The sequence below is a fragment of the Cavia porcellus genome, unplaced genomic scaffold (genome assembly GCF_034190915.1).
Source record: "Cavia porcellus strain 051 isolate PalLab524CR breed Dunkin Hartley unplaced genomic scaffold, mCavPor4.1 scaffold_25, whole genome shotgun sequence".
NCBI classification, from domain to species: Eukaryota; Metazoa; Chordata; class Mammalia; order Rodentia; family Caviidae; genus Cavia; species Cavia porcellus.
The window spans coordinates 51389213-51406412 of record NW_026947508.1 but is presented as its reverse complement, the minus strand read 5'-3'; the positions used below and the strand labels follow the sequence as shown (position 1 = coordinate 51406412).

Here is a 17200-nt window from a genome sequence, read left to right as displayed (position 1 = left end):
ATACACAATCTTTTAGTAACACAGCTTTGGGTAACTATTAGCTGACGTGAAGGTGTAGGATATTAGCTTAATAACAGAAGAAACAAAAACAATTTTCAAGTTAACCAGACTTTAATTTGATTTTGTGAAAAAAGCGTATAAGCAATCAGCTAGGCCTTTTTCATTTGTGTGGCTGCCTATGAGTTCCACAGAGAGAACCTGTAATGTGAAATCCTATGTAATTTGAGAAGACATATTTTTCACATGGTTACTGGAAGACAATCCTTCCCACTGATCATTTAACAAACACAAAAAGCACGTAACAAACAAAACTGAAATTTGAGTCTATGGTTATCAAAAGAGAAAGCACTAGAAACCTGTTGCTTTTCTCCCTGAAACAAGGGATCCCAATTTTCAATAGTTGAAACATTTTAAAATATAGTCCAGTGCTCCAATGTGATAATGTATCAACCTATGGTTTTTGTTTTTCCCCACCAGAAACAGACCAAAATAGGATGCATGATGATCTTGGGAAAAAAGTGAATAATTACCATGCAATCATACATTATCTTACGATTGTCACAGATATAACCTATAGTGGTCAACTTTCAGTTTTATTTGTCACACTCAAAATTCACCATATAGTATTTGAGCATATGTGATAAAAGAACACAACCATTCTTCCTAAAACAATAGCAAGATACTATTATTTGAGTTTGTAGCTCTATAACAACTTCACATTTAAACACTCAAAACAGTGTACAACCATAGATGATTGTGAATAGCCTTGACAGCTGTTATTTTGGTACATTAAGGCAGCTTCAGCCAACATTTTAAACAGTTCTGAACATTTGGTAAAACAAAGGACAAGTTAATATTTGAACAGTTGATGTTTTCAAAAAATTTTAAGTATCTAAAAAAAAAAAAAAAAACCCACCAGAATTTGTGAAATTGGTCTTAAACATTCTTAGCACTATTTTCTTACCACATAAAACTCACCTAAAAGTCAAGATACTCATCCTATCAGTATCAAAGATATCTATTTTTTTTAAAAAAAGATACACATTAAATAGGGGCTATAAACCTTGTACTTAAACAAGGATCTTCCATTTCTCATCCATACCCATGAGGTAGGTTATTATCCACATTTTGTACATGAGAAAACTGAATGAGGTTACATGACTTGTGCTGCTACAGTGGTCAAAGGAATCAAATTCCAATTAGGTTTTATCCTTAGCTCTGCATTAAGTCTTTGCTTTTCAAACTTTTCAAATATGGATTACTATCATTGCATTCCTTTAAAAGCATGAAAAGGCAGCCAAATATTTACCAAGGTGATTTGTGTGAAACATACAAGAAATAGAAAATACAATTAGTCAACAACTTTCAGCTGTGACAGTGTGAGGTTTGGCCAAAATAACTTGCAACCAAACAGCTAGAACCAACATGATTAGCTGTGAAGAGAAAATCTAAGGGAAAATGAAAAGGAATGGGGGGGCGGGGCGGAGGCTAAGCAACTTTCTTATAATTTAAGAGAGAAGGCACAATTTAGTGGGGTTGTTTTTAGAACAGTAGACCTGTTTCTCTTTAAGAAAATGCTACCTTTCTAAATGGTTTTCAGTTAAAAAAATGGTTTTCAGTAAAAAAAAAAAAAAGGAACTTTTTACTGACAAATGTATGTTTAGCAGAAAAAAATTATGCAATTCTCCTTGCCTACAATTTTGTTGTTCCTTAAAAATTTACAGTAAATTTTGAATTTAAAAAAAATCACACTATAAATCTTGTCAAAACTACATATATTCAAAATGTTTTCATCCCAGAATATTCTACAAATACCTTTTTCCTAGAAAGAATGCTCTCCTCTAGGAGTCCCTTAATTGCACTTTAATTATTAAAATTTACCCAGCCTACTTGTCCAAATAATCATAAGCTACGTCCCTAAAATCTAAACTGCTTTAAATATAAACCACCATCACTAAAAGTCAGGCTACAAACTGGCACTGTACACGTGGATGGTAGTAACATTAACACTGGCTCACAAAATTCACATAGGCCCACAGTCAGAGAAGGTCTAGATTCATCCTGATTCTTACCAGGCTATAGCTGAAGAAATTTAATTAAAAATTAATCCGTTCTGATGATGGGTCCTATCCTTCATGCCATTACTGTTCAGCAGCACCAAATACATCATAATTCTATGTGGGAAAAGCCAGTAAGGATGTCAACAACTTGTCACATGTTTATAAAAATTTCAGAGTTCATCAGGTTAAGTTCCATTTCAAAGTTTAAGGTTTAGGAGAATCTTTATCAAACCAATAATAACCAGGTACTTCATAAAAATAAATATACTCTACGAAGTGTTATATTATCCAACATGCATATAAAATTACCAATCTGTATATGAAATTTAGATAGGCCTAATTTTCAGGTAACAGTCAAAAAGAAAAGAAAAGAAAAAAAAAAAAAAAAACCAATCCAGTAATTTAGATAAAGATTTAGGCTAATTTTTCTCTGTTAAGAGATTGTGCTGTAGGAATCACATAAATAAAATTTTAGCACAAATTATGCCCTAAAGCTTCTTTAGTATTTTTAAGCACCTTCAATAACTTAGAAGTACTTACAAAAAAAATTAACATGCTAATCATAAATACTTCAGATAACTACATCTACTTATTACAATTAACTAGTTCATATCATTAAACTAGGAACTATTTAGTTTACACTACTTTATGCCAAAGACTTCAAAGCAGTTCATCTGTGTCTGACTGACTTCAGACTGCAGCACCCTGCGAGAAAGGCAGTGCCCCCTGAAGAGCGCCCTGGCTACTGCACAGCTAGCTGTAAGGTGTCAGGCTTCATCCAGAGCTCCTGGTGCTGTCTCCTCATCAGCAAAGTACTAAACTGTACTTTTCTGGTTATCTCGGCAGGTTACTTTAAACTAACTGAGAAAGTGGGTCCCTAAATCTAAACATCAATATAGAAACGTGTGGAACACTTTCAGGACTATAATTATCTTGTGCCTTAAGCCAAGTCATCATATTTTAACAAGTCTGGTTTCTGTATGATTTTTTTGTCATTTGTATTCCAGAGGGCAGTTGCAAGTACAAAAATATTCAAGTATGCATCATCAAAATGCCTCACTGCACCAAAACAACATTCATGCTAGTATAAAAACTCTAAATACATAAAAAGTGAACATTAACATATACCACATGCAAAGGTAGAAAAGGCAAAAATTTTAAAGCTCAGAGGTACCTTAGAGGTGTTTTACTCTATCCCTCCCATTTTAGGGTCACAGAAATGAGGCCCAACATAGGATATGACTTAGCAGATTGCACATACCCCATACAGCATTAATCACAGAGTCTGAAAATTATGATTCAAGTCACATTCCCCACTTAAAAAGCCATGGGGTGACAAGAGGACAAGATAAATGACAGATTTCAGTGTGTAAAACAGACAACACTATAACATATCTAGCATTGAGACATTCATCTTACTGCTATTATTGGGATTTAAATTATTAGCCAGTGAATAGACAAAGATGCAGTATCTTGGGTAGGCATGTCCTAAGCTTTTGTAACTTAAAAAGAGGTTTAATGCCTACATTAACTCAGTGTACTGCACATTAATAGATGTTACAGATAAAGTTGTCCCCAAATTTGTAGTGATTAGGATTACTTTCTAAATTCTCAATCCTAAAAATTAATTTGTATTCCCTAAGTACAAATTGGCTACAGAATAACAGAATGCATTTGTAACCATTTTTGAAAGTATTTGGTAAAACTGGACAACTCTCTGTATTATAAATCACCAGCTCCTTGACACAGAAAAACTTATTTCAAAGACTCCTGGATTCTCTTTACTGGTGGCTATTATTAATGCAAACATCAGAGTTTACAAAAATGTCTCTTAAAAGTTCCATTGATTACAACAAAAAATTGTAAATGGTTCACCTCCCTTTTTCCCTGAATATTTGAGACAGTCTCTCCCTAAATTAAAAGACAAGAATCAGGATTAAATATGGCACTCTACACAAAAGTGTTCAGATGTGCACTGACTACACATTTTAAAAGAATCAGTCATAATGGCTCATGGTTTAACCATTTCTTCGTCTTTTCTTCACAAGTAATCTTGTTTAACAGTTTTCAGTCATCCTCTGACACAAGAAAGAAATCTTGCTCCGAAACAATACTACAACCTGACTGAGAAAACTAGTGTTTTACAAAACAACTTTCAGACAAAAAGTTCTTAGTCCTGAATTCATTTTACATGTCTACGAGTTAAAAGAGAAGATTTTGAATCTGACCAGGTTCTCTCCAACAACCAATAAGGGAAAAGGCAGCACTGTCTTAATCTCATTCTTAACTACCCTAATTATGATAACCTTGTACAATAACTTTCCTAAAAAAGCATTTTCTAAACTTTTTTCTCATAAGTTTTTAAAATAGTAAATTAATTTGGGAAAAGCAGGATTATACAAAATTATGTGGGTTTTTTGTTTTTGTTTTTGTTTTTAACATGAAAGGATTTGCCAAAGTCTTGAACATTACTCTCGCTGTCATCCTAAGGGGGAAAATAGGATTATTTCCAAACTTACTCCATGAAATCTATTTGAGAAATGCTGTCCTAGAACCAAACGGAGTCCATCTGCATGGTCCAGATAAGAACAGATCTGTAATACAAGAGCAGCCATCAACATGGATGCTCTCCCCAGTCTCTGAGCTGGAAGACAGTCCTCTCCATCCAGGCCTACGGCCTGTGGTTACCAGTATATTCTTTCCTTCTCTGTGCCCATGAGGAACAAAAAGCCTGTTTATGATAATGTTCTAGTCTTTATTATGCTAGACTCAGTCTCCTGAAACTTGTTCAAACCAACTTATTATACCACCTTAAATACACAGAAAAGGTATGTTTTAAAATGTTACCCAGAAAAGACAAAACTATGACCCTCAGATCCCTAAAATTTAACAAAAAAGGAACTATCAAACTGTGTCAGTGCTCAAAAACACTGGCAAGAATAAGAAAATAGCAAATATATTTTAAACTCTCAATAAACACCATAATGTCTAAAAAAATTCCAATCATCTGATTTACTAGATTAATAACACTATTATGTTGCAGACTCCTGCTTCTTTTCTGTCTACAAAAATTGCTTTGGATTTTTCAATGCAAAGAACTTGGTTAGTTCCTTATTTCTAAAGTTATCCCATTCATCTGGGAAAATATATGAGATGGTCTTGTTTTTCCCAAAAGAGATATGTACACATTGGAGAAGCCAACATTATGCTACACATACAATACACAGCTGATTTTAACAGCAGTTACTTATCTTACCCAAATTAATTACTAAACAAAATTTCCCTCTCTGGCCACAAGATGGCAATCTTTCAAAAGTTAAACCTTTTAAACTGTCATCTCAAAGCACCTCTAAATTCATGAAGATTTTTACTTTGATATTAAGAAACTAGGTTTAGAATATTGAATGCCACATTTTCAGGGATCTATATGCAAACTCCTGACTCCAATGACCTTTAAAGATAGACATACTTATCTCCCATAAACACGAGAAAATGTTTGTCTAACATTCTCATTTGTTTCTTTGTAGAAAATACATTATTTTTGGCTAAGAGAAACCTGTCAAGGCAATGTCATTCTTTTGTTTTCAAGAGCTTAATATTTTATAGGGTGAGTCCGGTGAATGAGATTGTTAATTACAACATAAATACAATAAATGAATAAATACAAATTAGATAAATTACATATAATTTAAACATTAACTATAATCAATAAGCTATTGCCTACCCTGATATATATATATAGTATGGGTGTTTTCAATCTTTAAAAAAAAACCTTGTGCAGAGCAAAACAAAACAATGTGTTTTTGGATTAAAAGCACTGTGTATGAATATATACATGTATATAAGTAAATATATTTATTTATTCAAGAGAGAATATTTTTAAATGTTTAAGGCGTCCTCACCCTATCAGGATCAAGTGAAGGTCATAGGCTATCCAGCGCTGGAAATTTAAGTCTTTAGGGCCAAACCATGTTTTCAAACTGAATGGCGAGCAACTGAGAAAAGGGAACCAAAAGGGAATCAAAAGCTTAGGTAATCAGCCAAGTGAAGTTCCATGAGCAAAGATAAGATCACAGGCAAAGGGGGGAGGGAGGAGCTGGCATGTACAATTTAAATTTCAAATGAAGAATTAGCATTGCAAAATGAACTGGACTCTAACTTTCTAATCCTCTCTCACAACATACACACAAAAGATCAAAGATAAGAGTGCCCTTTTAAAGGACTCGGTGATGTATCTAGGTGTTTCACTTAACTGTCTTGGTAATGTGCAAAAATAAGTCATGAAGAGAATTTGAAAAACATAGGTCTTGAATATGTTTTTAAATTATGTAAGGTTAAGAAAAAAAACCCAAAGTGTTGCAATACCAGATGTTTCAATACTAACCAGAACCTTTAAGGTTCTTAAGAGAGACAATGTTATTCTGGGAAATCGCTGGATAAAATCTCAAGATAAATTTTGGGTACCTGTTACAGGACCACAGTCTTTCTGATGAATAGTAAGCAGTATCTGCAAACTCTTTTAGAAGAACTTGATCTCTAAAACAGGATACTGTTTTAAAATTTCACCATTTAAATAATATCTTACTAATAACTACTTTGTCTTTTTTAATCTTCTTGAGTCCAAAACTGCAAGCAAAATCACAGCTTAAAACCTGCTGAGATTTAGGAAGTTTGGATCTTCCTGGACTAAGTAGTGGAACAAGAAAGTGCTAGATTAGCTGATTCAACAGTGAGGTGTGCTCATCATCTGTAGTGAATTCACACTGGTAAATAAACAATCTTCATCCACATCCACCCACTAAAAACACTGCCGCCTATGTGAGTTTATGAGAGGCACAACAAAATGAGAGCTCTAAATTAAATGTCAGGCTTTTTGTTTTAGCAGTTTCAATGGTACTGCATTTCTCCTGGTAATTCATCTCTCTCAATATTGCGGAGTATGGGGCCTGGGATACAGCTCAGCGGCACAGCGTCTACCTTATAAGCACGATGTCCTGAGTTTGATTCCCGGTCAAAAAAAAAAAAGAGAAAATTTTTTGCAGAGTATGTGATATCTGAAAAGTAATAATTTAAAGAATATATCTTATTTTCACAGTGCAGTAACAGAAAGAAAGAACCAAGGACAGGTCATCAACGGGCTAAAGTAGTGATGAGACTGGCACACATCTCAAAGAAATCCATGGTGTGACTGCCCAGACGAGGGGACACCGAAGACACTGTGCTTCCAGTCAAGGAGCCAGTGAGAGAACCAGAGAGTGAATGGCTCTCCGCAGTCATAGAATCAAAACTCGATCTCGGTCTGTGCAAACCGGCTGCAGAACAGGAACGCTGAGGCGTCGAGGAACCAGACCTCTGCTCCACCACCTCATCTGGAATGGACCAAAGAAGAGCAACTTATATGAGAGGCATACCTGCCCAAGCCCTACCTATGAAGTTGCCACAGTCAGAATATTAAGTAAACACATCTAAACAAGGTCAACTTAGTCATGAATGTCATACTTCAGCCTTTCAGCAGCAGTGGGGGCAGGAACTCCACCCTCTGACAACTTTAAAAGGCGTTACTATCACTTACAATACTCCCATGCAACCAGATGTGGCCCCCAAATGCTCAACAAAGTATGAGTGCTATCCCTGCACAAGAAAAAGTGTATCACAGCAACTTGCTTTCTCCTACACATCAAACAAAAGTTGAAATCATTTCACTTACAGTTTGGTTAAGTGTAGACCACTTAATAATCAGTGAAGAAGACATATCCACTATGTCTTCGAGATGGTTTTACCTGGTCAACTAGTGCCAAATTTTATCTTCTCAGAGCTCATGGCTGCATAACTTCCTTACCATCAATGCTTTTAAAATCCAAAAGATAACTCCTATTGTCAACCAGGTAAAGCTGTAAGCTCATTTTCACATAATTGCCAGTCACTGGATTTTTTCTTCTTACACGAAGATGATATGCATTCACTACCTAAAACAAGAAACCATAATAAACTAAAAAAATGTCTTCCTTGGTATTGCAAAGAATGTCAAAAACATGTGATTAATAAGGCTGGTGTATGGAAGGAATTTCTCACTGATTACTTTTTTACATATTACAAGTGGTTTACTGTAGTATTTAATTAATCCCCCTAGCAGCACCATTTGTGAACAGCAACTACAATTTAAAGAGAACTCAGGCATTATATACTGTCTAACCTTCACTCCAGGTATGTATCCATCCTAAAGCCTCAATAATAACCTTGATTGCCCTGCCTTTCCCTTATACTTTTACTGATGAGTAGGGAGCAGCAGGAGTAGAGGAGCTATCATGAGGCTTATATGAGGTTGTCACAAACTCAGGCATCACAATGATCCTGTGAGGGAAATACTAAGTTCTTTCTTGCCCTTCCCCCTAACCCACTTCCCGGTCATTTAACTCAAGGCCTTTGCACTGAGTTGTGCTGTAATCCTTTTTATTTTAAGGATTTGAGGGTCTAGCAAAGTTGCTAAATAACCCACCCTGGGCTCAAACCTTCAATTCTCTTGCCTCACTTCCCAGAGTACTGGGATTACAGCCATGAGCTTCATGTTCAGCCACTGTGTGTGTTAAAAATAAGAAAACTGCACCTCAGATAAAGAATATTCCGGGTTTTCAAAATATCTATCAAAGTAGTAAAATTTTCAGCAAGAAATCTTAAAAGACATAATCATCTTTTTTAACTAAACAAAACTGCTTCAGGAAAGGTAGAGCTGTGTTTTAGTTTTAAGGAAATATTTTCATTTGTTCATGTACAAATAATAAAAGTGATTTATTTAAACATATCGAAAAATATTTACATAGCAAGTTTGAATGATTTGCTTCTTCCTTTAAAAAAAATTTTCGCAAGTAATGAAAAGACTGAGAGGGATATCTAAAATGAAAAGGCACTTTTTCCTTCATATATATTTAAGCAGAACTGCAGTGAAACCACTAAAAAGACAGTAAAACTGGATGATTCTAAGCAAAACATACCAAAACTAATGGTTAAAAGCACCAGATATGTGAGAGAATTTCTCAACTTGGAGATATGTATTTGTTAAATGAAAAAAATACATCCTGATATTATTTCTATTAACCACTAGCAGTCACAGCCTCCTACTTCCAGAATCCCAATTAAGAAGCAAAATTAATTAATTAAATTCCTACAAAGAGAGAAAAGAAAGTAAAAATATACTATTTTTTTTTTTGTCTTTTTCTTTTTTATCGGTACCAGGAATGAAACTCGGAACCACACACTTGCAAGGCAGGTGCTTATGCCGCTGAGCTAACTCCCCAGCCCCTAAATATACTATTTTTGAAGACTTAGGACTCTGTGTTATAAAGCCTGCTGAGACAGGCATAGTACTTCTCATAGAATTCCAAGTTGGTTACCTTCTGTTTCTTGGCCAAGCATGCTACTTTATTGTCCAAGATACACAGGCTCCAATATCAATGGCTGTTTATCCTTATAAAAGTGCATTGTTTTGTTTTCAATGCATATGTTAATTATTGGAAAGAAGGGTCTACCAGGCAAAAGTATAAATTCCACTAAATATATGTTGAAATAAAAAAATTACTTTTTATTGATCAAGAAAATGACTTCTCCAAATGACCTTAATACACTATATTTTCCTACCTTCCACTCAAAATCCAGCTGCTTCATAGCTCGGTAAACTTCAGCCATGATGTCATATGGTTTGCTCTGGCTTCGGATTCCAAGATGCCACTTGGCTTTCTTCACAGCTAAAGATTTGGGTTTAGTTGTATTTAGCGCATCCAATGGGCATCTGGCTTTGGGACTGTCTGCTATAAGGGGTGGCATCCTTTCTGGATGAGGTTTCAGGCCTGGGGGAATATGCATGGCACTATCATCCATAAAAGAACCAGTTGGCGGACTGGAGGCGAGGTAGAACTCACTGGCTTGGTTCATTATTCTCCGATTGTCAATGATAAGATGATAAGCCACTGCAAGCTGGTCTTGAGGGTCACCACTATACAAACTGTTCATTACTTCTGATTCTGTACACTCAAATTTTTCACACACTTCTTTCACAGCCTCATCATCAATGACGTTAGCATCGTAAGAGGGGTCTTCAGGAAACAAATAATTGGGCAAATCTTGTTTAAACCATTCATGCTCTCTAGGAAAAAACACCACAATACACTGTTGTAAGAACACGCTTTGGCAAGTCCCATATTAAAGACAGGGGCCAATACAACAAGGGCTCAGAGTTCTGGTCTCCCATCTCAGCTCTGCACTTACCAGCTATGTGTCACTAGGCAAGTTAATTCATCTCTACTCTTAGAATAACTATGCTTATTCAAGTTTGGGTATTAGCCTTCATTTTCTTGAAAATGAGCAATGTGAATCTGTCACTCCAAGAAAAACAACTAGAAAGACCTGTTTACCAATGATAAATTTCAGGAATTCAAGCAAAACTTTGGAATTGTATATAGTAATTGCTATATGCCTCCATGAATTTAACAGCTTGTCAATAGCTAATGACTATATGATAACATCAGACAGTTATTAATAAATCAGATTTTTTTGATAATAACAAATAAGATTTTTTGATATAACAAAAAGTGTCATGCTGGAGATTTTTAGTTCAGTGGCACAGTGTCTGCCTTGCAAGCATGAGGCCGACTTTGATTCCCTATACCAAAAAATAAAATAAAATAAAAGTGTTGCCATTTAGAAAATCTGCAGAGATCAGCAAAACAAGATTTTCCAAAAGCCAATATATGGTGTAACAGAACCACACATGCATGACAGATCAACTCAAAATGAAAAACAGATTACTTGATTATAATGGAATAAAGTATAAAAGTTCACTGATACGTTATCTCATTTGATAATGAAGACTAGTATGTTAAGCTTTGTCTTAATATCAAAAAAAATCACAATTATCTGAGGCTATTAAAATATTTTCTTTTCTAATCAGTTATCTATGTGAGGTTAGATCTTCAAGTATTTGAGATAATCAGTAAGTATTACAAGACTGAATGCACAGATGTGAGAACATAAATGTCTTTGATTAAACCAGATATTAAAAAGACTTACAAAATGGAAAATAATGCCACTCTTTTTACGCTTTTTTTTATTTTGAAAAGTAAGTTTTCCTAAAAGATGTATTATTTAAATTAACATGCAGTAGATTAAGTGAATTAAATATGTTTAAATCCTGTTTTAATTCTAATAGGCTATTGATATAGCCTACATTTAAAAACATCTTTGAGATCCTCCAGTTTTAAATAGTATAAAGACCTACCAAAAACTAAGAGTCAATCCTAAGTGATTCACTCCTAAATCTTATTTTCTGCTACTTTTGGGCCTCTGTACCTGACACTGTTGTTGCCACACTAGAATGTCACACTCCTCTCACCTCTTTTCCTGTAACACACACTATTCTTCATGTTGAAGCATTGTTATGTGATAGCACTGGGCATTCCTCAAGGTCAGATCAGTGATACATTCTGATCAAATGGCTTCTATTTCACTATTTATGAATATTTACTGAGAACATATTATGGACAAAAAGACATGCTCCTCCACACAGAAATTATATACTACAGAGATACGGACTAGACAAACATTTGTAAGAATAAATACAAAGTTACAAACATATTATATGCAAATCCTGTGATATAGCTGATGAGTAGAAAAGCACGATGTAAAGCATAATGGGAGACGGATGATTAGGAAAGCCCCTTTGAGTAACACTTGTACTTAAGTAAACATGAATGATCACAAGTCACCTAAGCAGAGTTGGGGAACAACATTCCCAACAAAAGAAGCAACATGTGTGAAGACCTTATGATAAGAAAAAGTTTTTCCATATTCTAATAACTGAACAAGCCCAAAATCATGAAAGCAAAATAAGTTATGAAAAGGAGTAGCAAAAGAAATCAAGTATTTGAGACTTCTAGCAAGATTTTCCAAAATCAACTTGTTTATAACTCTAGAAATTAACCATACCTTGCAATAGTTTGAAGAGTATTCAAGAAAAACAACTGAACCTCAGCAAGAAAAGAGATGTATGAGTTGCCTTATCTTGATCTTCCTTTCTCCATCTACACAAGAATTAGCCTTGAAAAACCAACAGCTTCATAATCAAGGCATTATTTTATACGACCTGCTTATGGGTAAATTAACTCCATCGACTTATTTACATTTTTCTTTCTGAAGTCTGTTAAGTATAAAACAGAATCAGAACTTTTACTGTAAAATTCCAAATTTATATGCTTATACAAGTAAGTATAACTACATATATATGCCTAATTTTCTTTCTGAGAAAAACTCAATTAGGAAAACTATTCTAAAGAACTGTGAACACAAAAAGGTTATTTCTTTTCCTGCTAAGTTCATTTTTTAATCACTAAATCTAGTGGTTACTGCACTTTCACATTTCTGTGCAACAGGCCTCGAATACTGAAGAAGTGCTAGGGAAGAAAAAAAGGAAATGCTAGGGAAACAAAATGATACATAAATGCAAAAGGAATTACCAGTTCTTGTTTGTAATAGAAATCTGCATCAGTTACATAAACTACTACCTAAGCTATCCTTTAAATATTTCAAGGGTCATAAGTTCTCAAAATAGTCATTCTGGATCAGAAAGAAAAAGGGACAGTTCTGGAAAGATGTAAAAAAAAAAGTGTTTGTAAAGAAACATTGATGAAATATTAGGTAAGAATAAAAACCTCTCCAAAAACATGAACAATGAGGAGAGAAAGCACTGAATTATTCTGCTGTGTATAGTATAAAAGGCTATCTTAATATTCATAGTAGGCCCAGCAATTACATTCCTGACAATTTCTCACTTGACAAGATATCCTTCATAGCAAATCCAGTATTGGCTACTGGAATCAAAAAGTTAGCAAAACTTATGGTTTATTTATGCACAAATCTCTCCCTATTTTTCCATTTGAAATTCCTTCAGATACTGAATCTATACTATCCCCAGGCCTTATAAATGTAGAAGGATGATATGACACACAACCCTGATGTAGTCATGACTTAGGAGAGTGATACAATGGGATGTAACTAGGTACAGTATAATAAGAATGACAGAAGAAACCATAAACAAAATGCTGATATTGCAAGAGCAGCTCTGAAGCATGTCTTAGAATCAGAAGTTATTTCATAAGGGAGGTGGCATATAAGCAGAACTTTAAAAGATGAGTGGAAAACTAGCAGGTCAGAAGAGGCAAAAAGACACACATTAATAAAAACAAGCACACAAAGGCATTAAATCTGTGTTATGTTAATATCTGTTATTCCTATGATGAATAAGGACAAGGTCAATGTGACCAAAGCAGTGGAACAAGGGCTGTGGTGAAGGCAGAAAATGATAATTTGGAGGTAGTAGAGTCTGGTATGCTTTACTACTCAAGCTAAAAAATTTCAGCAGCATTGCCAAGTATCTTAAAGTAACATGATTAGATTTGTGCAAAAAGGCCAGTAAAATGCTAATAAAAATGTCATAAAGCAAGTCTAGCGTACAGCAAGTGTTCAACTAATGTCAATATTATCACTACAAGCAAATACAAAAGGTAATAGCAAGAATAATCACCTGATGTCTTTAATAGTTGCACGTTTTAGAGGATCAACCTGCAGCATATGCATCAGGAGAGTGGCCACAGAGCGATTGAGATATTCTGGGATGTAAAACACACCCCCGCGAATCTTCTTAAACAGTGTAGGAACATGTTCATCATCAAATGGGAGGGTGCCACAAAGAAGAGCATACAAGATGACACCACAGCTCCAGATATCAACTTCCGGGCCTGCATATAACCTGAAAAGGATAACAAACCTGAGAAGCAAGCACCACTTTTTTCTCGTCTTTCTGCACCCTGCTTCTACATATTTATGTTGTACAAGACTCTGCATATTTTGATTTTTAAGATTTTTAAAATAAAGTCCATAGCCACTCTTAATATTCAATAGTTGTTCTCTATAAGAAATAACTAGTCTAATCAGTTACCATGGAACCTTGCCAAAATGAATGGGATATATATTTGTCACTAACTCAGTTAATTGTAATTTACTAAAAACTGAAGCATTTTCTATGGTTGCTTTTTAACGGAAACACCAAAGTAGGTAATTACAAAGTTTAAAAAATAATAGATTAATGTACAGGCTCACTCTTCTCTCAACTATTACAAGAAAGAAAATGCACATAATAGAATTTTTATTCCTGGAATACTTGCTTTAAACAATATTTGAAACATTAAAATACCTAACTACTACTAGGGAGACAGAATTTGTACCTGCTGCTTTTATTCTAATCAGTTGTTAGCTCACAGAACTAAGATTAGCTTTGCTCCAGATAACCTGTATATACAGTTGTCACCCATTTTTTTCTCTCATCCTTCTATAGCATTAATATTCCTGATAGCATATTACCAAACTAAAACCTGGGTCCAATGTGATAAAGTATATTTGCACAACTCCAGTGCAAAGGACAGAAAACACTTCTCTAAAAATTGCTATTACTCATTTATATCATTTGCTATATAACCCAAACTCCTTGCAGTGGACTACATGCTCACATGCCCTGCAAATTCGTATGTTGAAATCTTAACTCTCAAAGTGATGGCATTAGGAGCTGGAGACTGTTGGGGGAAGATTAGATCACAAGGATGAAACTCTCACGATGGAGTTAGAGCCCTTATAAAAGCAACCATGCAGAGAGATTACTTCCCACTGGTATGAGGTGACAGTGACCAGACAGAGGGCTATGAGGGACAGGTCCTACCAGACACAAACCTGCTAGTACCTTGTTTTTGGATTTCCCAGCCTCTAGAATGGGGAGCAATAAATTTCCATTGTTTAACACTCTGTGTTGCTCTGTTACAGTATCTGAAATGGATTAAAACATGCCTATACTGCTACTTTCAATACTTTCAGAGACACTTTTTAAATCAGCCTTTGGCCACTGCAGAAAGACTTGATTCACCACTATATTCTACACAAATGTTGTTATACTGTACCAATCAATAAATTACAGTCTCCACTTGCACAGTTTAATTTAATGAAACAGTATTATGCTCCAAAATACTACATGAAATAATCACACTAGCTTAATAAAGATAATGACACTAGCTTGAAATTTGCAAGTGCTTACTCTCTTACCTGTCCTTTCCTAAAATGAAGGATCTGTTCCCCTTTTTCTTCTTGTAGTCCTTTAGATTCAACCCCTAGCCTCAAGCATGCTAGGAAAGCCCTTTCCCATTGAACTATATTCCAAGCCCTTTTTCTTCTTGTTTTTCTTTTTCTTTCTACTTTCTTGAGTTAAGGTCTAATTAGGCTGCCAGGCTACTCTCAAAATTTCAATCCTCCAGCCTCAGCTCCCAAGTAGCTAGATTACAGGTAGGCACCAGCACAGCTCAGGTGCGCTTCTAATGGAAAAATTTAATAAAAAAGGCATTTAATATTACCCTTTTCTCTCTAACAACTGAAAAACAACTAAATTTTTTTCTGTTAAAAATCTTACTTTCCAAAAACATATTATAATTGTTACAAGATTGCAAAAAGTTTATTCTAATTTATTACCTGCCTGAGATGACTTCAGGTGCTGCGTAATTTGGAGATCCACAACTAGTTCGTAGAAATTCACCATCTGACATCATATTAGATAATCCTACAAATAAAAACAATGTTTCCTTACTGCTAGATATTTTACACATAGATAAAAACATTCAAGTGTTCAGAGCTCCACAAAATGTACTTTTTAAACCAGCGAAAAACAGTTGTTAGATTTGAAAGACAGCATTTCAGTGCTTATAAAAATACTAAAGAACATCCTATGTATGACTGGAGTTAAATTATCTTTCTAAATAAACAAACTGCTTACTTTACAAATGAGGTTATTTTAAATTATTTTAATTTTTCCAAAACTAAAATCATCAACTTGGGGATAACAATGCATGATGTATGTGCCATTGTTACCCCCTCATTGATATGATTTGAAATTTTGTTAGTTTTTTTCTTTGTTTATCTTTGAATAAAATCAATTTGAGAATAAATAAATAAATTCAACACCGTGGCAGGAAAAAACCTGAAATCAATAAAATACTGCCTCCTTCTATAACTGAAAGAATAAAATAGTAGTACCATGCTTTTTAAAAGGCTTCTAGCCTGATATGGTGGTGCACACATTTAATCCCGGCACTCAGGAAGAGGCAGGCAGGAGGACCACCATGAATTCAAGGCCAACCTGGGCTACATAGTGAGTTTAAAGCCACCCTGAACACAAGACCGTTTTTGGGAAGGAAAAAAAGAAAGCCCACAATAAATAAATAGCCTTTCTGAAAAATCAGTAATTCAAAAGCTCCAATTCTTACGCAGGTTACTTTTCTGAGGTTTTTAGAGAAAAAAGAGAAATAGTGAAACTAGTTTTCCTAGTTTAAAGACAAACTACAGAAAACCACGTGAATCAGCAAGGTTAAACAGTGGTACTAACACATCTCTTTTTCCCTTAAGATCTCACATTCTTTTTCTCAAATACATGAGTATGTTTACAACAGAAAGTCTTTGGAGCATAAAAACCAGATTTTACCTTGTCTTTACCTGTGATGAAACAGCCATTCTCTCATTAAGTTGTTAGATATTACACTAAGATTCATGGACCTCTCCACCAATCACAGAAGGACTAAAACCTTTTTTCAAAGATGCATGCAAATTTTCATGTAGCTGTTTATGTGCATTCGTTAGGGAAAATGATGTACCTTCACATTTTCAAAGGAGTTTGGGACTCCTCCCCAACCCCCTAACCCCTGTACTGACCTTTAGCAAAAAGAAAAGAAAAGAAAAGAAAAGTATCATTAAGTATCATTTCCTCAGGAAGAAATGCAGGTTGAATAGCTTCATCTTTTTTTCAGTTTTTCTTTAATTAGTACATGTTTCAGATCATAATGATCACATTCCTTGTGGGAGTTGGTACATGTGCATAACACATCTTAATCTTCTTTTTCATCCCCAAACCCTCAACCTGCTCCATTTCTTCATTTCTTCCCTTTTTCAAAAAATCTATATGCCTGTTTCTTATTATCTAGCTTTTATTTTGTTCTTTATTTACACTTTGAGTTTCCTATCTAAGAGAAACAATGTGATACTTAAGTTTGTATTTTTATTTCACT

At 34.7% G+C, this 17200-nt stretch overlaps 1 protein-coding gene across 5 annotated transcripts in view; it reads right to left on the bottom strand.

Annotated features, from left to right (window-relative positions):
* Positions 1-92: 92 nt before the first annotated feature.
* Positions 93-17200, bottom strand: part of Prkaa2 (protein kinase AMP-activated catalytic subunit alpha 2) — a 59996-nt gene continuing 42888 nt past the window's right edge. For 4 of the 5 annotated variants that reach the window (XM_003464067.5, XM_063236567.1, XM_023562550.2 and 1 more), the window contains 5 exons: positions 15615-15702; positions 13630-13854; positions 9693-10197; positions 7900-8026; positions 93-7429 (listed from right to left, as the gene is read on the bottom strand). In XM_003464067.5, coding sequence (XP_003464115.1) covers positions 7191-7429; positions 7900-8026; positions 9693-10197; positions 13630-13854; positions 15615-15702 — 1184 coding nt within the window. In that variant the 3' untranslated portion in view covers positions 93-7190. Of the gene's footprint in view, positions 7430-7899; positions 8027-9692; positions 10198-13629; positions 13855-15614; positions 15703-16620; positions 16848-17200 lie in introns of all 5 variants that reach the window. The other variant, XM_063236568.1, reaches the window with a different exon arrangement.